General features: G+C 44.3%; 1 protein-coding gene across 1 annotated transcript; it reads left to right on the top strand.

Annotated features, from left to right (window-relative positions):
* Positions 1 to 27,001, top strand: TMBIM6 (transmembrane BAX inhibitor motif containing 6). The gene is made up of 10 exons (XM_030939160.1): positions 1 to 107; positions 13,866 to 13,951; positions 14,700 to 14,808; positions 17,610 to 17,730; positions 20,288 to 20,336; positions 20,448 to 20,545; positions 20,751 to 20,830; positions 21,297 to 21,397; positions 23,764 to 23,839; positions 24,938 to 27,001. The coding sequence occupies exons 2-10, from the start codon at positions 13,896 to 13,898 to the stop codon at positions 24,959 to 24,961; spliced, it is 714 nt and encodes a 237-aa protein (XP_030795020.1). The 5' UTR covers positions 1 to 107; positions 13,866 to 13,895; the 3' UTR covers positions 24,962 to 27,001.
* Positions 27,002 to 27,998: the final 997 nt, after the last annotated feature.

Genomic DNA, 27,998 nt, shown 5'->3' with positions numbered 1-27,998 from the left:
CCCTCGAGAGGCGGACGCCGGATAAAGGATCGGGAGCGGACGTGGGTGAGTCAGAGCACATCCGGTGTTAGAAGCGCCAGTAGGCCTTGGAGTGGCTGGTTAGGAAGGTACGTCTGGAGTTAGTACTGGGCGAACTGGGAGTGAGAAATGGAAAGGGAGTTAGCAGTTACTGTCTGAGCAAGAGTGGGAGTAGCTTCCGTCTGCGGACAGATGGCACCTGAAGGAACGAGGCCCTGCTCGGAGACCAGACTCGGAAAAACTGGGCGGAGAGGGAAGCGAGGGAACTAGTGCTGCGCATGCGCAACAGTGCTGTAGCGGGGGAGGGGGGGGCGGAGGCGAGTCTGCGGGGTTTTGCGGGGGGGCGTCGAGGCTGGCGAAGGACCATTCTCAGCCCGCCTTTTCCTTTCTCCCGCTCCTCCTCCACTAAGTGTAGACACAGGACCCCTTGGCCCAGCTTCTTTCGTTCGAATTCAGACCACGTCCTTCCGAGGTGAAGGAACGCGAAACCCCACCCAACCGATTGCTGTTCGGCTGCTGGCGGGTCCTCGGGTCGGGCTGACCCTGGGTGAGCGACCCGGAGCCTTGTCTCGAGGTGGGGCCTGTCGGGCGGGTGATGTCACACACTGTGACACGCGAGGCTCCTTAGTTACTTCTTAGCCAACGGCAGAGGCGGGAGGTGAGAGGAGGCTGGGGCTGGGGCTGCCTTCCGAGGCCCATGAGGAGGCCCCGCTCTGTACGGATTGGTTACCTTTGGGCAGGTGAGGTGGCTTTGTTTGTTTGGTCTTGAGCTTTTGTGGGCGTCTAAGTCTGCTCAGGAAGGGCGTCGTTGGGCAGTTTTTATCTTGGGCCTATTTGCTGGATCTGTGGTAACAGATAGGCTTTGGTATCTTTGTATATCTACTAAGTGTAGAATTACTATCCCGTGCCAGCCCGGGCTGCTTGGGGTCATCAGCCTTTCGTTGACCACCCCCACAACAAAAATCACTATGAACTTGAGACTGTGTTCTAGCAATTTGTGAATGTGTAACCCAGTAGAAGGGCTGACTGTGCTTGAAACAGACAAGGATTTTAAGGTCAAAGGTAAATAAATGGTAAATGGGCTTTTCTAGTTACTTATTGATATTTACAGTTTCTCTTTTGTCTGTATGTGTGGTTTAAGAATTTAATTCTGGAACGATATCGGAATTGCATAAACACATTTCTTATGGCCTGTGTATACACATTTTTTTCCTGTAATTATTTACACTCTTTGGTGTTTTCTTATTCCTTTTTGTTGTCTAATATTTTTTGTTCTGGCCTAAAGAATATGTTAACGTGTAGATTGTCTGCCACTTTCCTCCAGTAGGGACAGAATAGTTGAACCCTTGAGAAATACAGTCTGTACTTTGGATCCAGAGTTTCCTTCTTCCGTTATTCATCTGGTTGTGGAAACATGGCTTAGTACCTTCCTTCTTTTTTTTTTTTTTTGAGGCAGAGCCTCACTGTCGCCCAGGCTAGAGAGCAGTGGCACAATCATGGCTCACTTGAACCTTGACCTCCCCTGCCTTAGGTGATCCTCCCACCGCAGCCTCCTGAGTAGCTAGGACCACAGGTGGACGTCACCAACTCCAGCTAATTTTTGTATTTTTTGTGGAGTTGGGGTTGCACCATGTTGCCCAGGATGACCAACTCCTGTACTGAAGCGATTTATTTATTGTTATTACTATTATGGTTTTTTGAGACATCTCACTTCCTTACCCAAGCTGGAGTGCAGTGGTGCAATCTCAGCTCACTGCAGCCTCCGCCTCCCGGGTTTTTGCAATTCTCATGCCTCAGCCTCCTAAGTAGCTGAGATTACAGGCGCACCACCACGCCCATCTAATTTTTGTATTTTTAGTAGAGACGGGCTTTTGCCATGTTGTCCAACCTGGTCTCGAACTCCTGACCTCAAGTGATTCGCCTGCCTCGACCTCCCAAAATGTTAGGACTACAAGTGTAATCCTTTCCTAAAGAATAATAGTCATCTCTCCTAAAGAATAAGAAAAGGTAAAATTAATCCAGATACTTAGCATTTTCAAGTTATTTCCCTGATTAAAGATATACTTCATGCTCTTTATACAAACGCTGAAAATGCAGAAAAAATGTCATAGGAATCAATGTATGTTTTGGGAGTTTTTTGTTTTAAAGATTTGTCTTCACCTGTGGCTGAAACTTACTTTTGAAAGCTTATATAAATGAAAACTTATTTTTCTACTGTAGGATGGAATAGTAAAAAGAGCACTAGACTATAGTGGTCAGAAGACCCCAAATCTGGTTCTGACTCTGCTATTTAACTTTCTAATGTTGGTCAAATCAATACTAATGTTTGTTTTAGTACTTTATGTTGATTTCACATAGATTTTCTTATTGGCATTCAGTAGAGCAGGTACTAATCATCATTATCTTACAGATGAGGAAGCTGAGATAACCTTAGGTAAAATGATTTTTCCTAGGTTATGTGGTTGAAAGTGGCAGCACTTGTGACACCAAATCCTGTCCTCTTGCCAGTATTGCATTGCCTTTTTGAACTTAAAAAAGATGTATATTTAAAGTGGGCCTAATCTTGCCCTTTCTTCGTGGGTTGATGTGTGAGGATTAAAAGGCATATGTATATAAGAGCACCTTAAAAGTTCTAAATTTTATATAAATGTAGTCAGGAGTATTAGTATAGAAGGTACTACTGCTGGCCTGACGAGTTTCATTTTATTTCGTAAACTACCCAAGGGTATTAATTTCCTTTAGGGAAACCATTGAATATTCTGATGCTCTAACTAATGTTTTTTCCTTTACTGCTTTGACCTGGTTGTAGAATCTGGTAGAAGTGTCTTCTACCACTCTGTTGTGTTCCCCCAGAGTTTCTAACCAAACTGCATGCAGCCCTTCGTAGTTTTTATACACATTTTGTTTTCCAAAGATGGTGTTCGAGACCAAGGAGAAGCCTATCTCCTTGACTTTAAGGTTACTTGAGTGACCCCTTGAGGTAGGTTCCACTCTGAGCCAGCTGGGGAATGTTGACTTAAGGTTACAGCACTCTTGATCTGCTAATAGGTTCTAAATTTGCTCTAGAGACTCTGTAGTGCTTATATCTTGGGGATAGCTGAGCTGAACCAGATGCAGACTCTGCCCTCAGGGTGAGAAGTTTCTGCACAATTAACTGGAATCCAAAATACTTGAAAAAGGAGCTTCAAGAGTGAGGGTGGGCCGGGCGCGGTGGCTCAAGCCTGTAATCCCAGCACTTTGGGAGGCCGAGACGGGTGGATCACGAGGTCAGGAGATCGAGACCATCCTGGCTAACACGGTGAAACCCCATCTCTACTAAGAATACAAAAAACTAGCTGGGTGAGGTGGCGGGTGCCTGTAGTCCCAGCTACTCGGGAGGCTGAGGCAGGAGAATGGCCTAGACCCGGGAGGCGGAGCTTGCAGTGAGCTGAGATCCCCCACTGCACTCCAGCCTGGGCGACAGAGCGAGACTCCGTCTCAAAAAAAAAAAAAAAAAAAAAAAAAAGAGGGTGAAGTGGGTGTGCTGTTTGTCCTAATCTGTGTGTGCTCCCATTTGGGCTAAATATGGTGTTATTGGGGAGGGATTATTGGTTTATAGTGGAAGAAGATTATTTAGGATTTTGGGGCCTTCTTAGGATTCCGTATCTGTCAAACAGTTGTTAATAGAGAAGGAGATGCAGTAGTGTCAAAGTTTGGTACAAAAAATAATTTACTGAAGGCGGTAGACATTTCATCTCCAGTTACTGTTTTGGTTTTGAGTCAGCCCCCTAGAGAGATGGATTCAGTATTAGCAAATCCAGGGATTTGGGTCCAAGTTAAGGGAGAGTCTCGCTGGGACATCTAAGGTGTCCACCTGGGAAGATGAAAGCTCAGCCTAGTTGAATGAAACACAATTCCTTGGATTGTTCCTAAACTGAACTGACCTACCTCCTGGGAGTGTCAGGGAACGCATCAAGCTATTAAGCATTTACTTCATCAAATCCTTTACCATATCATATTATCACTTAGTGGCTATTAGGCTGTCTCAAAATGCCCATGGCCCTGTGGGAGAAGAGCGGTAGTATAAATGTGCTAGAGGAAAGGTATGCCATTTAAACAAAAGTACAGACAGGCCCCAATTTATGATGATTTGACTTAAAGATTTTTTACTTTATAATGATGCAAAAGTTTTGCTTGTTTGTTAGAAACTGTACTTCAGGCCGGGCACAGTGGCTCATGCCTGTAATCCCAGTACTTTGGGAGGCCGAGGTGGGCAGATCAGTTGAGGTCAGGAGTTCGAGACCAGCCTGGCCAACATGGCAAAACCCTGTCTCTACTTAAAATATAAAAATTAGCTGGTCATGGTGGCACACGCCTGTGATCCCAGCTACTTGGGAGGCTAAGGCATGATAATTGCTTGAATCCGGGAGGCGGAGGTTGCAATGAGCTGAAATCATACCACTGCACTCCAGCCTGGGCGACCGAGCGAGACTGTCTCAAAAAAATAAAAACAAAAGAAACTGTACTTCAAATTTTGAATTTCCTTCTTTTCCCAGACTAGGGATATCTGGTATGATGCTTTTACATGAGATATTCAACACTTTATTATAAAGTAGGCTTTGTGTTAGATAGTTTTGCCCAACTTCAGACTAATGTAAGCGTTTTGGGCACATTTAGGGTAAGGTAGGCTAGGCTTAAGCTATAATGTTTGGTAGGTTGTGTGTAGTAAATGCATAAATTACAATATTTTCAGTTTACAATGGGATTATTGGGATGTAACTTCATTGTAAATCGAGCATCTGTACTTTTAACTAGTAATGAGATTTTTCAAGTGCCTTTACATTTCAGTTTATAATTTTCTTTTCTTTTTTCTTTTTTTTTTTTTTTTGAGATGGAGTCTCACTCTATCATCCAGGCTGGAGTGCAATAGTGCCATCTTGGTTCACTGCAACCTCTGCCTCCCAGGTTCAAGCCATTCTCCTGCCTAAGCCTCCTGAGTTGCTGGGATTACAGGCGCCCACCACAACGCCCAGCTTGTTTTTGTGTTTTTAGTAGAGTTGGGGTTTCACTGTGTTGGCTAGGCTGGCCTCGAACTCCTGACCTTGTGATCCTCCCACCTTGGCCTCCCAAAGTGCTGGGATTACAGGTGTGAGCCACCGTGCCTAGCCTATAATTTTCTACCACCATCCGCCTCTGAAGTTATTATTATTATTATTATTATTTTTTTTTTTTTTTTTGAGACAGGGTCTCACTCCCTCACCCAGGCTGGAGTGCAGCGGCACAGTCTTGGCTCACTGCAACCTCCGCCTCCTGAGTTCACGCAATTCTCTGGTCTCAGCCCCCTGAGTAGCTGGAATTATACAGGCATGTGCCACCACACCCAACTAATTTTTGTATTTTTAGTAGAGATGGGCTTTCGCTGTGTTGGCTAGGCTGGTCTCGAACTCCTGACCTCAAGCAATTTGCCTGCCTCGACTTCCCAAAGTGCTGGGATTATAGGTGTGAGCCACCACACCTGGCCCCTCCAAATTAATTTTACTTAATTTCGGGGTAAATTTTTTTTTTTTTTTTTTTTTTTGAGGCAGAGTCTCACTCTGTCGCCGGGCTGGAGTGCAGTGGCCGGATCTCAGCTCACTGCAAGCTCCGCCTCCCGGGTTTTACGCCATTCTCCTGACTCAGCCTCCCAAGTAGCTGGGACTACGGGCGCCCGCCACCTCACCCTGCTAGTTTTTGTATTTTTAGTAGAGACGGGGTTTCACCGTGTTAGCCAGGATGGTCTCGATCTCCTGACCTCGTGATCCGCCCGTCTCGGCCTCCCAAAGTGCTGGGATTTCAGGCTTGAGCCACCACACCCGGCCAATTTCGGGATACAGCTACCTGTGAGTTAATACAGCTTTCAGGATACAGCCTGAAGGATACATCCTTCAGGATACAGCTACCTGTGAGTTAATGGTTGAGTAATTTTTTAAAAAGTTAATTTACATGACATGTAAATTAGCCTGGGATAAATGTATTCTAAAACTAGACTTTTTTTTCTTTTCTTTTCTTTTCTTTTTTTTTTTTTTGAGACAGAGTCTTACTCTGTCACCCAGGCTGGAGTATAGTGGCGCGATCCCGGCTCACTGCAACCACAGCCTCTTGGGTTCAAGCGATTCTCTTGCTCCAGCCTCCCGAGTAGCTGGGACTACAGGCATACATCACCACACCTGGCTAATTTTTTTGTTTTTAGTAGAGACGGGGTTTCACCATGTTGGCGAGGCTGCTCTTGAACTCCTAACCTCAAGTGATTCGCCTGCCTCAGCCTCCCAAAATGCTGGGATTACAGGCTAGACTTTTAAAAGAGAATAATCTACCGAAGACATTGTAGTAATGAGTATACCAGTAATAACAATGTTAGTACACCAGTAATAACAATGGCTACCATGTATTGAACTCATCCTGTGTACAAAGAGCTATTTTAAGAACTTTATTTGTATTATCTCACCTAATCTTCAGCCTTATGAAGTAAGGAATGTTATATATTAGTGTTTTACAAATGGTAGGCAAAACTGAAGTACAGTGAGGTTGTGTGCCAGAAGCTTGCTGCATGTCCCACTGGTAAGGAAATAACTAGGATTCATAAGTAGCAGGCACTCTCAACCACTATGCAGGGGACATGGTTATACAGTGTATGAACATTACTCAGTAGTAAAAACTAATGAATGGAAAGCTTTCCTGGCCAAAAACACTGAAGAAGAAAGGAAGAGGAAGAAGAGGAAGAGGAGGAAGAACTACCGAAAAATTACTGACAGTTCTTCCCCCTCCTTTTGTTTTTTTGAGACTGAGTCTGGCTGTCTGCCAAACTCTGCCTCATGGGTTGAAACGATTTTCCTTTCCCAGCCTCCTGAGTAGCTGGGATTACAGACGTACACCACCATGTCGGGCTAATTTTTGTGTTTTTTTAGTAGAGACTGGGTTTTAGTTGGCCAGGCTGGTCTCGAACTCCTGATCTCAGGTGATCTACCCACTTAGGCCTCCCAAAGTGCTGGGATTACAGGCACGAGCCACCGTGCCCAGCCCTTTCCCCTCTTTTAAACCATGTGAGATTTTTCTTCTAAGTATCAGTTTGGTCCTTTCTAGATATGTGGGAACAAAGTTCAGGATGGTTGAATTAATACAACAGGAAAAAAGAACCATGTAATTGACAAACTAATTTTTTTTTTTTTAATTTTATAAAACAGTTTTGCTGTGTTGCCCAGGCTGGGATGCAGGGACATTTTTGCTCTGTTACCAGGCTGGAGTGAAGTGACATGATGATGGCTCACTGCAGCCTAAAATTCCTGGGCTCAAGTAATTCTCCTTCCTCAGCCTCCCAAGTAGTTGGGACAACAGGCGCACACCACCACACCAAGCTAATTTTTTAATTTTTTGCAGAGATGAGGTCTTGCTGTGTTGTCCAGGCTGGTCTGGAACTCCTGGGCTCAAGCGACCCTCCCACCTTGGCTTCCGAAACTGCTGGGCTCACAGGTGGGAGACACTGCCTGGCCTAATTTTTTTTTTTTTTTTTTGGGAAGTGAACATAACCTTGAGATTTTGTTGTCTTCATAATAAAACATAAACATATTTAATTAAATGTATGAACAGTGTTTCCTTGACTTGCTGTTTTAATGTTGCTGTACACACTGAGGCTATGTCTGTCCTGCCTCCAGCGTTGCGTAGAATGCATACTGAATCCGTGATAGTTTTGTTTTGCATAGCTTTTGGCTACTTCAGCATGTTTCATGTTGACTGTAGTTCCTAGGTGTGTGGGAATAGGATTGAAGAGAATGGTTGTGTGTGTGTGTGTGTGTGTGTGTATGTGTGTGTATGTTTTTTCTTTTAGAGACGTAGTCTCGCACTGTCTCCTGTGCTGGAGTGCAATGGCGCGATCTCAGTTTATTGCAACCTCCGCTTCCCTGGCTCAAGCGATTCTCCTGCCTCAGCCTCCCAAGTAACTGGGACTACAGGTGCCTGCCACCACACCCAGCTAATTTTTGTTTTTTTTTTGTTTGTTTGTTTGTTTGTTTTTTTGAGAAGGAGTCTCGCTTTGTTGCCCAGGCTGGAGTGCAGTGGCTTCATCTCAGCTCACTGCAAGCTCCGCCTCCCAGGTTCACGCCATTCTCCTGGTTCAGCCTCCCGAGTAGCTGGGGCTACAGGCGCCTGCCACCACTCCCGGCTAATTTTTTGTATTTTTTTTTTTTTTTTAGTAGAGACGGGGTTTCACCGTGTTAGCCAGGATGGTCTCGATCTCCTGACCTTGTGATCTGCCCGTCTCGGCCTCCCAAAGTGCTGGGATTACAGGCTTGAGCCACTGCGCCCAGCCTAATTTTTGTATTTTTAATAGAGACGGGATTTCACCATGTTGGCCAGGCTGCTCTCGAACCCCTGACCTCGTGATCTCACCTTGGCCTCCCAAAGTGCTGGGATTACAGGTGTGAGCCACCGCACCCAGCGTTTTTTTTTTTTTTTTTTAATTTAAGGCTGGACCCTTGATAATAGTCTTTCATTTTGGGACAAGGTAAGGGAGATACCTAGAACAAAACAACAAGGCATTTAACATAACCTAGGTGTCCACTGCTAAGAATACCTGTCTCCTACCAGCCCCTGCTGTCCCTCCCTTCCCAAGGAAAAGCAGACCGCAGGAATATCTAACTCAAAATAATTATGCTTACTTGAGTTTTTTCTTGGGAGAGCTGTGTATTAAACTCTTAGCTTTTTGTTTTTGCGTGGCTCTGGCAGAGGAGGCTGGTCATGGATACCACAGAATGACGACACTTCTGCAAAACTTTAGCAGTCTGTACATGACATGTTGACAGCTTCAGGTTTTCCTCTCCTGGGATGAAGGCATAACAGGAGGCTCTGAATACAATGAGAGGAATTTGGTTATGATTAACACCTGAACATTTACTTCTCATTTACAAATGCAGTATAGGCAAAATTTCCACAACTCCAGGAGGCACTACCCACACTGTATTCTGTGTAAATAACCCCTCTTTATTTTAGGGTTGAATTAGTAAGTAATAGGCTTAGTTAGAGGTGTGAAAGGACTGCTGTATTGAATTTTTTAGCAGCTTGTAATTTACTTTTTTTCTTTATTGTGGTAAAATACACATAACATTTTAATGTGTTTTTTTAGAAACAAAGATTTTCATTTAACTGTGGGTTCATCTGGGAAGTTAGTGAGTTACTTGGTTAATGGTGTTGAATATAATACTTCAAACCCTGTTAAGAGATGATTGCTCCTAGGATGGAAAATACTTGATATGAGAGCTGCTATTTTTTAGTTAAGTGCAACTTAATCTCGTTTGGCTGAGTTTGCACATCGGCCATTGAAAAGTAGGTATCTTTTCTGAGCTTCACTAGTTGAAGCTAAGATTGAAACTTGGTAAGTTTATTTTATCTGGCGAAACTTGTCAGAACAGTTTGATCTCATTACTTATCTGTATATTCTTGTCTGTTTGGAACAGATCTGGAGCAAACTATCCTATTTCTTTGGTTCTAAGACCTATGTATTCCCTCTCACGTTTTAACATTTTTGAAATTGTCATCTGTACATTGTATCATAAACATTAAATGAATACAGATGCTCCTCAAGACAGGGCTGCATCTGGAAAATCCCCATTGTAATTTGAAAATACCCTAAGTCGGCCGGGCGCGGTGGCTCAAACCTGTAATCCCAGCACTTTGGGAGGCCGAGGCAGGCGGATCATGAGGTCAGGAGATCGAGACCATCCTGGCTAACAAGGTGAAACCCCCGTCTCTGCTAAAAATACAAAAAATTAGCCGGGCGTGGTGGCGGGCGCCTGTAGTCCCAGCTACTCGGAGGCTGAGGCGGGAGAATGGCATGAACCCGGGAGGCAGAGCTTGCAGTGAGCCAAGATTGCGCCACTGCACTCCAGCCTGGGCGACACAGCGAGACTCCATCTCATAAAAAAAAAAAAAAACAAAACAAAAAAAGAAAATACCGTAATTCGAAAATGTGGAAAATACTGTAAGTCGAAAATGTAAGTCCTTTTCTTTTTGTAAGTCATTTTTGTTTTTTGAAACGGAGTCTCGCTTTGTTGCCCAGGCTGGAGTACAGTGATGTGATCTTGGCTTATGGCAACCTCCGCCTCCCGGATTCAAGCGATTTTCCTGCCTCAGCCTCCCAAGTAGCTGGGACTACAGGGGCATGCCACCATGCCCAGCTAATTTTTGTATTTTTAATAGAGATAGGGTTTTGCTGTGTTGGCCAGACTGGTCTCAAACTCCTGACGTCAAAGTGAGCCCTGTCTCAGCCTCCCAAAGTACTGGAATTACAGGTGTGAGCCACCGTGCCCAACCTGTAAGTCATTTTTGAGTTAACATATGTTTCATTTACAATGGGTGTATCCAGATGTAACCCATCGCAAATCAAGGAGTGTACTGAATGGGTATCAATTTCTCCCAGTGATAGGTCAACCCTGGTAAGTCAGGGACCATCTGTGCTTTACCAGGTTTCTTTTTTTCTCCATAAAGCTATTAAAATTGCTGTGCACTTTTGCATCTACAATATTTGGTAGTTACATGTTTACTTAAATTTTGAAATAGTGATACTGAAAAACAGAAGCTTTGGTTATTTTTTAATGATTTCAAACCACAAGCTTCTATTAAAGTGAAATTGCTATTTCACATCTCACTCCCGCCGCCCCGCCCCAACCGACACAGCCTTTGATGGTTTTGGATTTTCCATCAACAGTTGTTAAGAGAGAACCAGAAAGAGGCAGTCAGTACCCCCTGGGAAATGTCAGAGCGGTATTTGAGAAAGGGGAGTTTCTGCCATTCTCCCCTCGAACAGATTCCACTGAGCAGAGTCTGGTTACCTGAGCGTTGCCGCTTTCTTAGAATCCCCTGGGTGTTTGAGGATCCACCCCCTCCACCCCCTACCCTTCTTTAATTCTTGTAATTGGAAGCAAGAGGTTCTTTAGCGTTGCTATTGTGAATACTGAGAGAAACTTGGCTCTGAAGGTTACTTCAGTATTGTTGTAAGTGCTGTCTAGGGATGTCATTAGGGATGTTAATGGGAAACCTTAAACAAAGACACTTTCCAGGTGATGAATTCTGCCATCCTGTAAGTGTGCTCTCTAGAGGACATATTCATATTCATCTTGGTTTTGGAAGGCTGTGGGTGGCCTTGTAACAACCTGCAATAATTGCACCATCTAGATCAAGAGGGCCCAGATCCCTGTAACTCAGAGGAGAGAGCAACAACCTTAGTAGGTTCTGCAGCTTCTCACTATATCTGTCCTTAAAAACTGAACTAACAAAAGTTCTGAGATGAGTAGTGATGTTGATGAGAGAAGAAAAGGAGAGATCAGAGAAGGCAAGCCAGCCATTGTGAATGTTTCATTTGTGGGAGAGAGCCTCAGGAAGCAAATGATGTTTATATCTTTCCACTGGCCCAGGATTCCTTAGAAAATTTGTTTGGGACGCCTGTAATCCCAGCACTTTGGGAGGCCGAGACGGGTGGATCACGAGGTTGGGAGATCGAGACCATCCTGGCTAACATGGTGAAACCCCGTCTCTACTAAAAATACAAAAAATTAGCTGGGTGCGATGGCAGGCGCCTGTATTCCCAGCCGTGATCATGCTACTGCACTGCAGCCTGGGCGACAGAGCGAGATTCTGTCTCAAAAAAAAAAAGACAAGAAAATTTGTTTGGGGACTGTAACTTTTATTACCTGGATGAATTGTTCTGAGTGTTGCTCTAGGTGCTCATTGGAGTGCTTCATTCAGTAGGTGGCCTTTCACACAACTTATCTTTTGTGTTTGAATCCCTTCCTCCCTGCCCCTTCTTTTCTGGTAGATTTAAAGTGGATGGGCATTAAGGCCCTGATAAGACTTTGGAGGATTTATATTTAGAAAAGATGAAAGTTCTTGACTCAATCTTTAGCACTGTAGATTGAACATGTTTACTTAGGATTGCATGTGAAATGGGGGAGGGAGCAAAACTTAACTTGACTTTATGGTATTGATATAATCTAACCTGGATATAATTCAGTTTAAAAATACTCTTTTTGACATTGGGACACTTGGCAAAAATCTGAATAAGGTCTGTAGATTAGAAATAATATTGCATTGGTATTAATATCCTGATTTTGATCATTGCTTTCAGGATATACACACTGAAGTTTTTTTTTTTTTTTTTTTTTTGAGACGGAGTCTCGCTCTATCGCCCAGGCTGGAGTGCAGTGTCCGGATCTCAGCTCACTGCAAGCTCCGCCTCCCGGGTTTACGCCATTCTCCTGCCTCAGCCTCCCGAGTAGCTGGGACTACAGGTGCCCGCCACCTCGCCCGGCTAGTTTTTTGTATTTTTTAGTAGAGATGGGGTTTCACGGTGTTAGCCAGGATGGTCTCGATCTCCTGACCTCGTGATCCACCCGTCTCGGCCTCCCAAAGTCTGGGATTACAGGCTTGAGCCACCGCGCCCGGCCCACACTGAAGTATTTAGGAGCACTGTGTCTGTGTGGTTACAGAAAAATATTTTTACATCTCTCTATGTATTGCTATATAGAGAGGGGATGAAGCAAATATGGTGAAATATTAGCATTTAGGAAATCTGGGTGAAGGTTGTACAGGAATTCTTTGTACTGTTCCAGCCTTTCTGTAGGAAAGGTTCTGAAACTGTCAAAAAATACTCCCAAAAAATTCTCCTTTCTGCATAATTCCTTTTTTATGGAGGTAGAAACCTTTCTTTTTTTTAAAATTGTGAATCTTTTTCAGTTCAGTTCTTAAATGTATTAGGTGAGAAATTTTGATATGCATATATTTAAAATGGAAGTCTTAGTGCCAGACCCAGCTTTATAGATTCTTGTTTTGTTCTGTTTTGTTTTTGAGGTGGAGTCTTGCCCTGTTACCCAGGCTGGAGTGCAGTGGCGCGTCTTGGCTCACTGCAATCTCCACTTCCCGGGTTCAAGCAATTCTTCTGTCTTAGCCTCCCGAGTAGCTGGGATTGCAAGTATGCACCAACATACCCGGCTAATTTTTTGTATTTTCAGTAGAGACAGGGTTTCATCATGTTAATCAGTCAGGTCTCGAACTCCTGACCTCAGGTAATCCGCCCACCTCAGCCTCTCAGAAGTGCTGGGATTACAGGCGTGAGCCACTATGCCCGGCCGAGGGAATTCTTTAGTATCTTGAAACAATGACAAAATTGCTTTATGTGCCACTGTCTAGGTGCTTTAACTAGATTGTTTTTGTTTTTGTTTTTGTTTTTTTGAGACGGAGTCTTGCTCTGTCGCCCAGGCTGGAGTGCAGTGGCCGGATCTCAGTTCGCTGCAAGCTCCGCCTCCTGGGTTTACGCCATTCTCCTGCCTCAGCCTCCCGAGTAGCTGGGACTACAGGCGCCCGCCACCTCGCCCGGCTAGTTTTTTGTATTTTTAGTAGAGACGGGGTTTCACCATGTTAGCCAGGATGGTCTCGATCTCCTGACCTCGTGATCCGCCCGTCTCGGCCTCCCAAAGTGCTGGGATTACAGGCTTGAGCCACCGCGCCCATCTTAACTAGATTGTTAATTGAGAATCTCTCTTACAAACTTTCTGCCTTTTAAAGGGTCAAATTGCCTTCTGAAAGAACAGAAATCAAATGATAGTAACAAAATAGTTTGGGGGGAGAAGAGGATGCATTCAATTCCTCTGTCCTCTTTAAAATGGTTGGCTGTGATTGCAAATACATTGTAGGACACATAAAAATAAAAATTGTTGTGTTAGGGCTGTAGAATTTTAGGCAAGTTTTCATCTTTCTGAACTTACATGTTGCTTTTTTTTTTTTTTAATAAGCTGTTCGTGTGACTCCGTGTGACTTAATAACTCTAACCTTTCTTTGTTCTACAGAGTGGAGACTGTTGCACAGACTCTGGAACCATGAACATATTTGATCGAAAGATCAACTTTGATGCGCTTTTTAAATTTTCTCATATGTAAGTGTTTTGACCTTGACTGGTTTTGTACAGCATTTCTTGTCATATCTCTTTTTCCCTTTTTCACGTTTATAACTTCTGTGTGTATAAGCTAATAAATTGGCCAGAATCCAGAGGACCTGATGAAAATGTCCAGATTCTACAGGTTGCTGTGTGGTTATTGGAAAGGCATTTATTCTAGTTTGGGTACTGATTATTCATAATCTTGGGCTTTTGATCTTCCTCAGCATTTAAGATTCTGTTAATCTGTTTTCAAAATATTATTTTTTATTATTATTATTTTTTTTTTTTTTGAGACGGAGTCTCGCTCTGTCGCCGGGGCTGGAGTGCAGTGGCCGGATCTCAGCTCACTGCAAGCTCCACCTCCCGGGTTCCCGCCATTCTCCTGCCTCAGCCTCTCAAGTAGCTGGGACTACAGGCACCTGCCACCTCGCCCGGCTAGATTTTTGTATTTTTTTTAGTAGAGACGGGGCTTCACCGTGTTAGCCAGGATGGTCTCGATCTCCTGACCTCGTGATCTGCCCGTCTTGGCCTCCCAAAGTGCTGGGAGCTGGGATTACAGGCTTGAGCCACCGCACCTGGCCAAAATACTATTTTTTATTATAATATGCTTTCCTAAAAGTATTTCAGACTATTTGTAGCAGAACTTTTACATATTCCCAGAAAGGCAAAGAGATAAGTGATTCTTCTTAGTTTAGATATGAGATTGGTCTGGGAGTGATTGCTCTTACTCACATTCTTTTCGTAGAACCCCCTCAACGCAGCAGCACCTGAAGAAGGTCTATGCAAGTTTTGCCCTTTGTATGTTTGTGGCGGCTGCAGGGTCCTATGTCCATGTGGTCACTCATTTCATTCAGGTAAGAAAGATTTTCTCTCCTGGTTGCTGTGGTACAAATTACATTAGGAAAAACCAGCTCAGCAAGGTGGTCCAGGGACCCTGTTCTTCTCTTTAATCTTTATCAGTAGTTTAGGATTTAAATTCAGCCATTAAATCAGGACATGTAAAGCCATTTTAATTTTCTGGCAACCATGCCCCCTCTAAATACTGAAAACAGAATGCCTTAACCTTGGCACTGAATGGTGTGCTGCTGACGTACAAGACCCCCACCCACTGAGTAGATGCATGACGTGCATGCTGGGATTCTTTTGCACAGAAGCCTTTTTTATCTTTTCCACCATTCTTTAAAAACTCTGATTGTGTGATTATCAGAAGAGGCAGGATTGAGATCCTTTTTTTAAGGAATCGACCCCTTTTATTTTCTAATAACTGTTGTCGGCATGGTTGGGTAAAAACCTTCAACAATTTGTTTTCCTGTATTGAGAGAGAATTTGGGTTTGGTCAACAGGAGTAGAAGGTACAGTTTGAGGAATAACCAGAAAGTTTGAAGACTCCTAACATAGTCCTGTCCCTTTGTAGAATGTTCCTTTTAGCATAAATATATAGGTGGGCCTCTGTTGGCATTTGCCACTGCTGAGAACTATCCTTACGTTCAGGCATCTCCTGGCAGGGATTGTGTGAAAAATTACTCTAGACACTCAAAAGATAGGGCTTTGATCGCTTGAGTTTTAGGCAAGGTTAGCCCTTAAAGTAGTAAAATATAATCAATCCTTGTTATTCACAGATTCTATATTTGTGAATTCACCTACTCATTAAAATTTGTAACCCCAAAATCAATACTCATGGCACTTTTTGCAGACAGGCACAGAGTGGTGGAAAAGTTGAGTCACCCTGCTGTGCAGTGTTTTCAGCTGAGGTTGAACAAGACAGTGTTCTGCCTCCTTGTTTCAATTCTCATACTGTAAACAAATGTTCTTTTCATGGTCATTTAGTGCCACTTTCTTTGTATTTTTGTGCTTTTAATTGGTGATTTTGCTGGGTTTCTTTGAGTGGAGGTCTTGGTGTGTTGTCCTGACTGGTCTTAAACTATTGGGCTCAAGTGATCCTCGCACCTTAGCCTCCCAAGTAGCTGGAATTACAAGCACATGCCACCATGCTTGGCTTAATTTTGCTGTTTAGAATGCAAACAGCATAGTGCTGAAGTGCTGTCTAGTATTCCTGAGTGCAGAAAGACCGTAATGTGCTTTATGAAGAAAATGTGTTTATTAGATAAGCTTCATTCCGGCATGAGTTGTACTGCTGTTGTGACTGTGAGTTCAATGTTAAGGGATAAAAAATAATGTCAAATGAGGTGTCCTTAAACAGAAACACACATAAAACAAGGTATCTATTGATCATTTGATGAAAATGTTGTGACCTTAGGCTTGCAGGAACCTACCTACCTTTTATTTCCCTCAGGAACAAGGGCTTACTAATTCATTGTCCACTGTGACTTTATAACATAAACACTGTGAATAATGAGAATCAACTTCTTCCTTTAAAGGAAGGAAGGAACTTCAGTGTCTACATCCATCCTTAATGATTTCTCTTTTTTCTAATGCCTGTAGCTTGTCCCACTTGAGTTTTTAAAAAAAAGAAACACTTTTTTCTTACTACAAAGCTAATATGTATTCATTTTAGAAAATTCAGAAAACAGACTAGCAATGAGAAGGAAGTATTTTAAAAACTTCCATAATCCCATCATCCAGAAATAACTAATGTTAACATTTTAGTACTTTACAGTCTTCTGTATATGTATGTGTCTTGGTGTTTTGGTTTTGGGGGGGTTTGTTTGTTTGTTTTTGTTTTTTGGAGACGGAGTTTCACTCTTGTTGCCCAGGCTGGGGTGCAATAGCACGATCTTGGCTCACTGCAACCTCCACCTCCCGGGGTTCAAGCAGTTCTACCTCAACCCTCCCAAGTAGCTGGGATTATAGGCATGCGCCACCACGCCCAGCTGATTTTGTATTTTTAGTAGAGATGGGATTTTTCCATGTTGGTCAGGCTGGTCTCGAACTCCTGACCTCAGGTGATTGGCCCACATTGGCCTCCTTTTTTTTTTTTTTTTTTTTTTTTTTTGAGACGGAGTCTCGCTCTGTCGCCCGGGCTGGAGTGCAGTGGCCGGATCTCAGCTCACTGCAAGCTCCGCCTCCCGGATTCACGCCATTCTCCTGCCTCAGCCTCCCGAGTAGCTGGGACTACAGGCGCCCGCCACCTCGCCCGGCTAGTTTTTTGTATTTTTTAGTAGAGACGGGGTTTCACCATTTTAGCCAGGATGGTCTCGATCTCCTGACCTTGTGATCCGCCCGTCTCGGCCTCCCAAAGTGCTGGGATTACAGGCTTGAGCCACCGCGCCCGGCCTCACATTGGCCTCCTAAAGTGCTGGGATTACAGGCGTGAGCCACCATGTTTTTTTTTAAGCGATCAAAAAGGGATCGTTTCTATTTCTTCTACAGATGGAATCTACTTTAAGCACTTGTCACATTGATTCATCCTTTCTGTTTTTTGGGCAGGACTCACTCATAGTTTGACTTGGGTAGTTGTACTGTAGTTGAAGCCAGAAGAGCCTCCAGTATCCACCATGGTCCTGACTCTGTGCTTCAAGGCTTCTGGGTTCTCTCCTCAGCCTCATCCCTGAGAAAACACTACTTTTTCTCCTGCCTCCAGGTTATAAGCAAATGTTAGGAAGTTCAGACGAGTATTTGAACCCAATAAAGAGTCTTGCAAAATAAATTTGAAACTTTCAAGTGTTTAATGACTGATTGATTCTGACTCCGACAGGCTGGCCTGCTGTCTGCCTTGGGCTCCCTGATACTGATGATTTGGCTGATGGCAACACCTCATAGCCATGAAACTGAGCAGAAAAGACTGGGACTTCTTGCTGGATTTGCTTTCCTTACAGGTACATTAAGGGATTTGTCTAATTTTGAGGAGTGAACTATATTTTCAGTATCTCTGAACTCTCCACTCCTTTTTTTTATTTTTATTTTTATTTTTATTTTTATTTTTTTTTTGAGACAGTCTCCCTCTGTCACCCAGGCTAGAGAGTGCAGTGGTGCGATCTCGCCTCACTGCAACCTCCGCCTCCCAGGTTCAAGTGATTCTCCTGCCTCAGCCTCCCAAGTAACTGGGATTACAGGCATGTGCCACCACACCCGGCTAATTTTTGTGTTTTTAGTAGAGACAGGGTTTCACCATGTTGGCCAGGATGGTCATGATCTCCTGACCTCATGATCTGCTTGCCTCGGCCTCCCAAAGTGCTGGGATTACAGACGTGAGCCACCACACCCAGCTTTTATTTATTTATTTATTTTATTTTTTTGAGACTGAGTTTCACTCTTGTTGCCCAGGCTGGAGTGCAGTGGCACAATCTTGGCTCACTGCAACCTCCACCTCTGGGATTCAAGCGATTCTCTTGCCTCAGCCTCCCGAGTAGCTGGGATTACAGGCACCCACCACCACACTCGGCTAATTTTTTGTATTTTTAGTAGAGATGAGGTTTCACTACGTTGGCCAGGCTGATCTCGAACTCCTGACCTCACGATCCGCCCACCTTGGCCTCCCAGAGTGCTGGGATTACAGGCATGAGCCACTGCCCCGGCCCTGATTTTGTATTTTAGTAGAGATGGAGTTTCACCATGTTAGTCAGACTGGTCTCGAACTCCTGACCTCAGTAGTCCACCTGCCTCAGCCTCCCAAAGTGCTGGGATTACAGACGTGATCCACCGTGCCTGGCCTTCCTGGCCTGCTTTCTAATTTCACATAGGTTCATTTTGTTTCCCCATCCATTAGGGGAAACTGTTTGTGAGTAACCACTATAACTCTACTTTTGTGTCCAAAAATAGCCATTGTGTACCTGAATGAATGATGTTCAAGAGCTTAGGTAGCATAACCTGTTAATAGTAGACATAGAACTTTTAATAAACTAGACCTGAGAATCTGACTTAGTTGCACCCACACTGGCAATTATCTTCTGTTCTGAGTCTTACAGACAGTGCGTTAAAGCTATACATTGAGATCCATTGCGCAGGACACTTTGCTGATTCTCAAAAAAAAGAAAGACACAGCTCTTGTAGAATTGTCATAAAGGAAGCAAGACTCAAGCTATGTAATAAAAATACTTGCAAAACAACATTTGAATTGGAACAGCTTGTTCTGAGTGACAGTCTAATATATGTAGTGTTGGAGAAATTTTAGAAAGGAAGAGATTTAGGGATTAAGATTTTTGCATCAGGGCAAGCTAATTTTTGAAGGCATTAAGGGGTGGAATTATCAGAAGGAAAGAGGAAAGTAATTAGAATGAAAGAAATGTTGAAGCTGGAACAGGTTACCCTCCCGTTGGCAGGTGTCCACCTACAGAACCAGTCTGGCCTTTCTTTGCTACAAAGGGGAGTTGGTCCTCCATGACTATAAGGTTGCTGGCCACAAGGCACTGTTTTGCTCTTTATCCTTTTTTTTTTTTTTTTTTTTTTTTTTTTTTTTTTTTTTTTTTTTTGAGGCGGAGTCTCGCTCTGTCGCCCAGGCTGGAGTACAGTGGCCGGATCTCAGCTCACTGCAAGCTCCGCCTCCCGGGTTTACGCCATTCTCCTGCCTCAGCCTCCCGAGTAGCTGGGACTACAGGCGCCTGCCACCTCGCCCGGCTAGTTTTTTGTATTTTTTAGTAGAGACGGGGTTTCACCGTGTTAGCCAGGATGGTCTCGATCTCCTGACCTCGTGATCCGCCCGTCTCGGCCTCCCAAAGTGCTGGGATTACAGGCTTGAGCCACCGCGCCCGGCCTATCCTTTTTTTCTAATTCCTGATCTGGCCTATATTACCATCTCACATCACTCTAGCTCTGAAATGTTTGACATGCCTGCTTTATTTTCTTCTAATTTCTGTTCCCTCCCTGAGGTCATTCATGATTTTCAGCTAAGAGCACAATTTTGCAGCTACTTCTATTTAAAAAAAATAAAAAGCAAAAACAAAAAAACACAGGTATACGTTTATTTTTTTTATTTTTTTATTTTTTTTGAGACGGAGTCTTGCTCTGTCACCCAGGCTGGAGTGCAGTGTCCGGATCTCAGCTCACTGCAAGCTCCACCTCCCGGGTTTACGCCATTCTCCTGCCTCAGCCTCCTGAGTAGCTGGGACTACAGGCGCCCGCCACCTCGCCCGGCTAGTTTTTTTGTATTTTTTAGTAGAAACAGGGTTTCACTGTGTTAGCCAGGATGGTCTCGAACTCCTGACCTCGTGATCTGCCCGTCTCAGCCTCCCAAAGTGCTGGGATTACAGGCTTGAGCCACCGCACCCAGCCAAGTATACATTTTATTGAAAACAATTACAGCAGAGGGGAGAGAGATTTAACTCTTTAGTCCGTGTTAAGAGCATAAGTATGCCTATACTTTGGGATCAGCTTTTGGATGAGGATCCTATTCAAGAATTGATGGTAATACTGTTTTCTGGGTTTTTTGTTTTCTAGGAGTTGGCCTGGGCCCTGCCCTGGAATTTTGTATTGCTGTCAACCCCAGGTAACTCTTTTGGTCATGTCTTACTTGCTTTTATCTTTATGAATATACTGTCATATATATATACCTTCATAATATGTATACCCTTAATCTAATGGTCTTTTTCTCTAACAGCATCCTTCCCACTGCTTTCATGGGCACAGCAATGATCTTCACCTGCTTCACCCTCAGTGCACTCTATGCCAGGCGCCGTAGCTACCTCTTTCTGGGAGGTAAGTGTGAACTGGCAAACAGGGAATGGGGGCTCCTCTTTAGCCAGAATTCTCACTAGTACTCCTTCCTTACCCCTAACTCCTTTGCTACTATTGAGTTGAGGTTGAAAACCTTCATTCTGGGGAAAGTTAAGGAATGGCTTTAATGGGATTGCTTTACTTTGCTTTGGCTTTTCTCAAGACAGCTTTTTGCTGTGTCTTATAGGTATCTTGATGTCAGCCCTGAGCCTGTTGCTTTTGTCTTCCGTGGGGAATGTTTTCTTTGGATCCATTTGGCTTTTCCAGGTAAGACTTTTTGCCTAGAACTTTCTAGCAGCCGTTTGCCTCACACTTCTTTTCTTTTCTCTTTCTTTCTTTCCTTTTCTTTCCACTTTTCTATACTACTTTGGGCAGTGCTCTCTAAGCCTTCTTATTATCCTTCATAGGATGGAGCCTTCTGCCACAAGTGAAAACAGGCTGCACAAGTTTGGGCATTGTTAAGAGAAAATGGTTTGCTCAGACACCATTTTTGTAAGGCCAGTCTGGCAGTGGCTGCTTGTTAAAATGATTGAAACTCTTCCAGTGACCAGTGCAGTATTGTGCCTAGGGAAGTAATGTGGTCTTCCCTAGGCTGCAGTTCTCATGAATGGTAATGTTGATTGGGTTCACATTTGATGTACTTTCAAGTGGCCATGAGCCAGAAAGTATGGCTGTTTTTTTTTTTTCACTGCAACTTCTGCTATATAGTAATTTCATCTCATACATTTGTTAGGCAAACCTGTATGTGGGACTGGTGGTCATGTGTGGCTTTGTCCTTTTTGATACTCAACTCATTATTGAAAAGGCCGAAAATGGAGATCAAGATTATATCTGGTGAGTGTGGGAACTAGTCTTTAACAAGCATGAAGGTTGAGGCATACCGTTCCACAGCTGAACTTAGACATAGGTGGCCAAGCTTTGGGAGTGTATGTGGTAGGAAACCCACGGTTTTGGAACTGTGTACCATGATCTTCCTAAATTCCTGAAAGACTTCACGTTTTTAAAAAATCTGGGCTAATAAGCCCAGTGTGGTGGCGCACACCTATAATCGCCGCACTTTGGGAGGCTGAAGCAGATGGATCGCTTGAGCTCAGAAGTTTGAGACCAGCCTGGGCAACATGGCGAAATCCCATCTCTACTAAAAATATTAAAAAATTAACTGGGCACGGTGGCACATGTATATAATCCCAGCCACTCAGGAGGCTGAGGCACAAGAATCATTTCAACCTAGGAAGTGGAGGTTGAAGTGAGCCAAAATTGCGCCACTGCACTCCAGCCTGGCAACAGAGCAAGACCTGTCTCAAAAAAAAAAAAATACAGTGTGGGGGCCAGGCGCGGTGGCTCACGCCTGTAATCCCAGCAGTTTGGGAGACTGAGGTGGGCAGATCACAAGGTCAGGAGATCAAGACCACCCTGGCTAACACAGTGAAACCCCGTCTCTACTCAAAATACAAAAAATTAGCCAGGTGTGGTGGCGGGCGCCTGTAGTCCCAGCTATTCAGGAGGCTGAGGCAGGAGAATGGTGTGAACCTGGGAGGCCAAGGTTGCAGTGAGTGAAGATCGCGCCACTGCTCTCCAGCCTGGACGACAGAGTGAGACTCCGTCTCAAAAAAAAAAAGTGTTGGGGGGTGGCTGATACATTTACATATCCATAGTGGCTGCCTCCAGACAGAAGCGAGGGAAAGAGATCTTTATCTTTTTCCTTTCTATACTTCTGTATTCTTTAAACAATGAGTAGAAGATACACTCTGTTTTTAGAGGCAGGGTCTCGCTCTGTTGCCTAGGCAGTAAGTAATGTGGTGCTATGAACACAGCTCGCTGCAGCCTGAATTTCCTGTGCTCAAGCAGTCCTTCTGCCTCAGCCTCTTGAGTAGCTGGGACAACAGGCACATGTGACCATGCCAGGGTAATTTATTTTTTGTAGAGATGGGGTCTTACCATGTTGCCCAGATTGTTCTCAAGCAGTCCTCCTGCCTTGGTCTCCCAAGGTGTTGGGATTACAGGCTTGAGCCACCATACCCAGCTACTTTTTTTTTTTTTTTTTTTTAAGACAGAGTCTTGCTCTGTCACCCAGGCTGGAGTGCAGTGGCACAATCTCAGCTCACTGCAACCTCTGCCTCCTGGGTTCAAGCGATTCTCGTGCCTCAGCCTCCCTAGTAGCTGGGATTACAGGTGTGTTCTCCACCACGTCCAGCTAATGTTTGTAATTTTAGTAGAGACGAGGTTTTGCCATGTTGTCCCATGAGGACATGGTCTCAAACTCTTGGCCTCAAGCAGTCTGCCTTCCTCAGCCTCCCAAAGTGGTGGGATTACAGGCATGGGCCACCATGCCCAGCTCACTTTTTTTTTTGAAACAGTTTTGCTCTTGCTGCCCAGGCTGGAGTGCAGTGGTGCGATCTTGGCTCACTGCACCTTTTGCCTCTCGGGTTCAGGTGATTCTCCTGCCTCAGCCTCCTGAGTAGCTGGGATTACAGGCATGCGCCACCATGCCTGGCTAATTTTGTGTTTTTGGTAGAGATGGAGTTTCTCCATGTTGGTCAGGCTGGTCTCGAACTCCGTACTCTGGTGATCCACCCACCTCAGCCTCCCAAAGTGCTGGGATTACAGGTGTAAGCCCCTGCACCTGGCACTTTTTTCTTTTTTAATGTAGGGATTCTCTCAAAGTCTCATGACTAGTGGTAGTTAAAGGTTCAGACTTGGACCTCTGCAGAGTCTAAAGCTCTTGAGACAAGGCTTGCTCTGTCACCCAGGCTACAGTAGGAGAGGCACTGTCATGGCTCACTGCAGACTCAGTCTCCCTGGGTTCAGGTGTTCCTCCCACCTCACCCTCCTCAGTAGCTGGGATTGCAGGCGCATGCCACCATGCCCTGCTAATTTTTGTAGAGACGGGATTTTGCTGTGTTAACCAGGTTGTTGTCGAACTCCTGGGCTCAAGCAATCCACCTCCCTCAGCCTCCCAAGATGTTGGGATTACAGGCATGAGCCACTGTGCCCGGTCCAGTCTCTTTTCTATATGCTGCATGACTTCGATGAGTCTGAAAGGATCTCAGACACCCGAGTTTTACTTCCTTAGTTGGGGGTAAAGTGTGGGAGAAGCTGGCTCGTAGGGGTGGGAGTGGGGTTTATATTCTGCATCTTTGTGAGCTTGTGGATAAAAGAAAGTCTGAAGTACAGATCCTAATCTGGTTCTTGCCTTTCAGGCACTGCATTGATCTCTTCTTAGATTTTGTTACTCTCTTCAGAAAACTCATGATGATCCTGGCCATGAATGAAAAGGTTTGTTAGCCCTCTCACCCAAAGATGAGAGAATAATGGCTCCTGAGCTTAGCATATGTGTATGCTTCAGATTTGAAAACTTGCTCACACACTGTGTTAGGTCCAGGGTAACTGTAAGCAGGCCACTGAGTAAGAGGTAAACTATAAGTCTTCAGTTGTTAGAGAAAAAGCAACAAGTGAAAAAAAAATTTTTTTTAACTAATCCCTGAGCTTAGCATAAAAGGGAAAAAAGCTTCAGTGGCAGTAAACACAACCTACTATATGAATAATTTAAAGGCTATATAGTTGTGACTCAGAAAGGTATTGTGGAGGACACTGTAAATTTCAGAAGTAGACTAATATTATCCATTTGTTAGTCTTAGTTTTTTTTCCAAGGAAGCATTCTATATGGGGCTAATGAGTATCCAACATAGTCTAGTTCAGCAGTGGGGGAAACAACTGAAATGAGCTTTTCTTTACAGACCTTATGGAGCTTAGAGATAGCCCAGTGGTAGTGGGAGCAGCTGACCAGATAGGGTTGCTGGCTCTATCTGGGCTGTGCCATGGTTGGACTGAGCATTAGGCAGATGTGCCAGTTTCAGAACAAGCAAGCCAATTTTTATTCCTTTATACATTGGGCTTCCACCCAAGATTGAACGAAGAATTCTGCTGGACCAAATTATTTCTGAATGTCAGTTTATGCCAAAGAGTCATGCTCACTTTGCAGGGTGGAGCACTTCTCAGGCCTAATGGATGGTTGGTGGTCTTGGCCTCTAGTTTCACTCTTTTAGGATAGAGTGCCATCTACAGTCTTCACTGTTGGGATCTGAGCTGTGGTGGCTGTGAATAGCCTAAAATGGTCAGGCAGCCCACCTAGGCACTCCTGGGGTTGGGGTGGGGACATCTGCTTAACCTTTATTTTCGGTTGGTCTGTTGGCAACTTTGGGAACCACCAGTAAGACGTGGTTAAGATTCAGTTCTTGCTGAGCTAAGGAAGCATTTCTCATTTCTTTTTAATTGTCTGGCTCACTTCTAGTCCCTAAGTACATGCTCACTCAAGAGTTTTAGCTTGAATGTCAAATGTCAAAAATTAATTGGGTGATTTTTCTCTATTTCTAGGATAAGAAGAAAGAGAAGAAATGAAGTGACCATCCAGCCTTTCCCAATTTGACTTCCTCTCCTTCCACCCCTCATTTCCTTCTTGCACACATTACAGGTGGTGTGTTCTGTGATAATGAAAAGCATCAGAAAAGCTTTTGTACTTTGTGGTTTCCTCTATTTTGAATTTTTTGATCAAAAAAACTGATTAGCAGAATATAGTTTGGAGTTTGGCTTCATCTTCCTGGAGTTCTCCTCACTCCCTTTTTTGTCAACCCTGTCTGTAGCCTCTTCCTCTACTTAGGCAGTCGACTTGCTGTGATGAGGAGTGGGACCAGCAGAGGGCGCTAACTTCAGAAGTCGCTTTCCCACCAGGCTTCACCCAGTGGACCTGAACTGTTTGGTAGGGCCACCCGGCCCTTCCTTCCTCATCGCTGTTTGGTATGCGCACAGTTCCTGTGGGACTGGGCCATGAGTTTTCCATTGGAAAGAAATTCAGTGGTCCCATTGTTAACTTAGCCTCATATCTGAACTGTCAGGCCCTACAAAGAAAATGGAGAACCTCTTCTGGTGGATGCTTTGCTTCCTCTGAGCTGCCCATGCTGGTCTGGCAAACACATCTTTCTGCTTTGCCTTCACAAAAGTAATGTGTTCCCTTTCCCATCCCTTGCCTGATCCTCAGGGAGTCAGCCTGCTTCCATCCATGGGTGGGAATACTTCAGCACAAAGGGAAGACTAATTCTTGTCAGGCATTTTTGAAAAGGTTGATTATGTGTATCAAGGTACAGCATCGTAGGGTTCCCCTAAACTTGCCCTGTTTTTGTTTTTTTAGTTGGTTATCCCCTTACTGAGTGACCTCTACTAAGTGGCTGTGATTAAATGTCTGAGCAAGGATAGGGAAGGGGAATGGTTGAGCCTCTGGAGCTCATTGTAACCACTCCTGCCAGACCTGTTTGGGGCAGCAGGGAGCAAACCTAGATAAGGACCTGTTTGGGGCGGTGGGGAGCAAAATCTCCTTTACCAACCAAGCAGTTCCTCGTTCACATGAACAGAATGGGGCTGTGATAACTTAGGAGGCAGCAATGCTAATAGTCCTTCAGTGCATTTTAGTCTGTCCCCAACTGGACACCAGTAGGTAGTATCAAGCCAGAGACTCAGGGCAGTAGATAAATGTTCATTTTACTGATGCACTTTAGTTTTTGGTCTGTTACCTGTTTTCCAGAAATTTGTGGCCTTTTAGGCGGGAGTTAGGTGGCCAAACCAGTGACAGCCCCAATCTCTGCAGTTTTGTGGCTTCAAGTGTGGGTGGACAGTCCTAATGGGGATCTCCAGCTCCTTTCCTGTGGGCTGCCACAGACAGCTGCCCACAGAAGGGCCAGTGTTGGGAGTGGTTGTGGCTCTGAGCTGCTCTACAGAGCCTCAGTGTGAGAGGATTGAGCCATTGAAAGCTCATTACCAATAGGACATAATTTTTGGCCCTCTCTATTCACAACCAGTGCACAAATTGACACGGTGGCCTCAGGTTCACAGTGCACTGTGTTACTGTGCTATCCCATGAAACCATTTCTTCCTAAGTTGTGTTTATGCTTGAAGTGACATGCCACCCGGAAAAGCTCACTTTGAGGATGCTGTCCTCTGATGTAGCTGCTGCCTCCAGCCTCTGCCTTGAGAACTTACTAAAGGGACTTCCTTCCTGTTAAACCCCTGTTAACAACTCTCCATAAATTTGGTGATTCTCTGCCAGGCCTAAAAATTTGAGTTACATCTCCTGAAGCCAAACTCCACCTTCTGTGCTTTTTTGCTTGGGATAATGGAGTTTTTCTTTTAGAAACAGTGCCAAGAATGACAAGATATTAAAAAAAAAAAAAAAAAAAAAAAAAAAAAAAAAAACTACTTTTAAAGAAAATGCCTAACAGATTTTTAATACAGTTATCTCTAATTACCACTTTATTTTCTAGTTCCTTGATTTTCAGCTCAGGCTGCATTCTAACTCATACTGTGAAGACAAAGTTGTTTTTGATTCAGAAATATATGAAATCTACATAGTCTTAATTTGTAAAAAATAAAGAAAATTCCTTAACCTTTCCTGGTGTTTGTGTTAAATCATGGAACTTGCGATACTGCCAGGTTTGCTAGTGGGGGCTGGGAGTGGGACACAATTGAGTTTGTGTCCTAAGTATGAATAGTGACAAAGACCCCCACTTAGACCTCCCACTCTGTAGCCCCAACATGCCACAAATGTTGAGAATTTTCTCTGTCAAATATGTAGGCCAGTTTTGTTTCCAGTCCTCTCCACCCGCTGCCACCTTTGCTGTATGTTGTTTGTGGTGGTATGTGCAGTTGGTTCAGATGTGCAGCCAAGCTTTGGAATTTGAGGATGCGTAATGGAAAAAAAGGCAAATGATACCCACTAATTCTGCAAGTATTTTTGTTGACCCACTGCTGCCAGGCTGTATTTTAAGTGCGTTAGTTAATAAAAGTGTAAAAGTTGGCCAGTCATGGTGGCTCACACCTGTAATCCCAGCACTTTGGGAGGACAAAGTGGGCAGATCTCCTGAGGTCAGGAGTTAAAGACCAGCCTGGCCAACATGATGAAACCCCATCTCTACTAAATACACCAAAAAAAAAAAAAAAAAAAAAAAAAAAAGTGGTGGGCACCTGTAAACCCAGCTACTTGGGAGGCTGAGGCAGGAGAATTACTTGAACCTGGGGAGGTGAAGGTTGCAGTGAGCTGAGATGCACCACTGCATTCCAGCCTGGGTGACAGACTTCGTCTCAAAAAAAAAAAGTTGGCCAGGTGCGATGGCTCACGCCTGTAATCCCAGCATTTTGGGAGGTCGAGGTGGGTGGGTCACCTGAGGTCAGGAGTTTTGAGACCAGCCTGGCCAATATGGTGAAACCCTGTCTCAACTAAAAATACAAAAAAAAAAAAAACCCGGCGTGGTGGCAGGCGCCTTTAGTCTGAGGCAGGGGAATCGCTTATACCTGGGAGGCAGAGATTGCAGTGAGCCGAGATTGTGCCACTGCACTCCAGCCTGAGCGAGACTCCATCTCAAAAAGTCCTTGTCCTCATAGTTTAGAT

Source organism: Rhinopithecus roxellana, chromosome 10 (assembly GCF_007565055.1).
Source record: "Rhinopithecus roxellana isolate Shanxi Qingling chromosome 10, ASM756505v1, whole genome shotgun sequence".
NCBI lineage: Eukaryota > Metazoa > Chordata > Mammalia > Primates > Cercopithecidae > Rhinopithecus > Rhinopithecus roxellana.
The sequence above is the reverse complement of the archived record's forward strand: the minus strand, read 5'-3'. Positions and strand labels throughout refer to the sequence as shown.

Excerpts from the sequence above, each read along its gene's own strand:
- TMBIM6 (XM_030939160.1), top strand. The coding sequence starts at position 13,896 with ATGAACATATTTGATCGAAAGATCAACTTTGATGCGCTTTTTAAATTT. Across the intron at positions 21,398-23,763 it reads GGAGATCAAGATTATATCTG|GCACTGCATTGATCTCTTCT; the intron begins GTGAGTGTGGGA and ends CTTGCCTTTCAG. Across the intron at positions 23,840-24,937 it reads TCCTGGCCATGAATGAAAAG|GATAAGAAGAAAGAGAAGAA; the intron begins GTTTGTTAGCCC and ends CTCTATTTCTAG.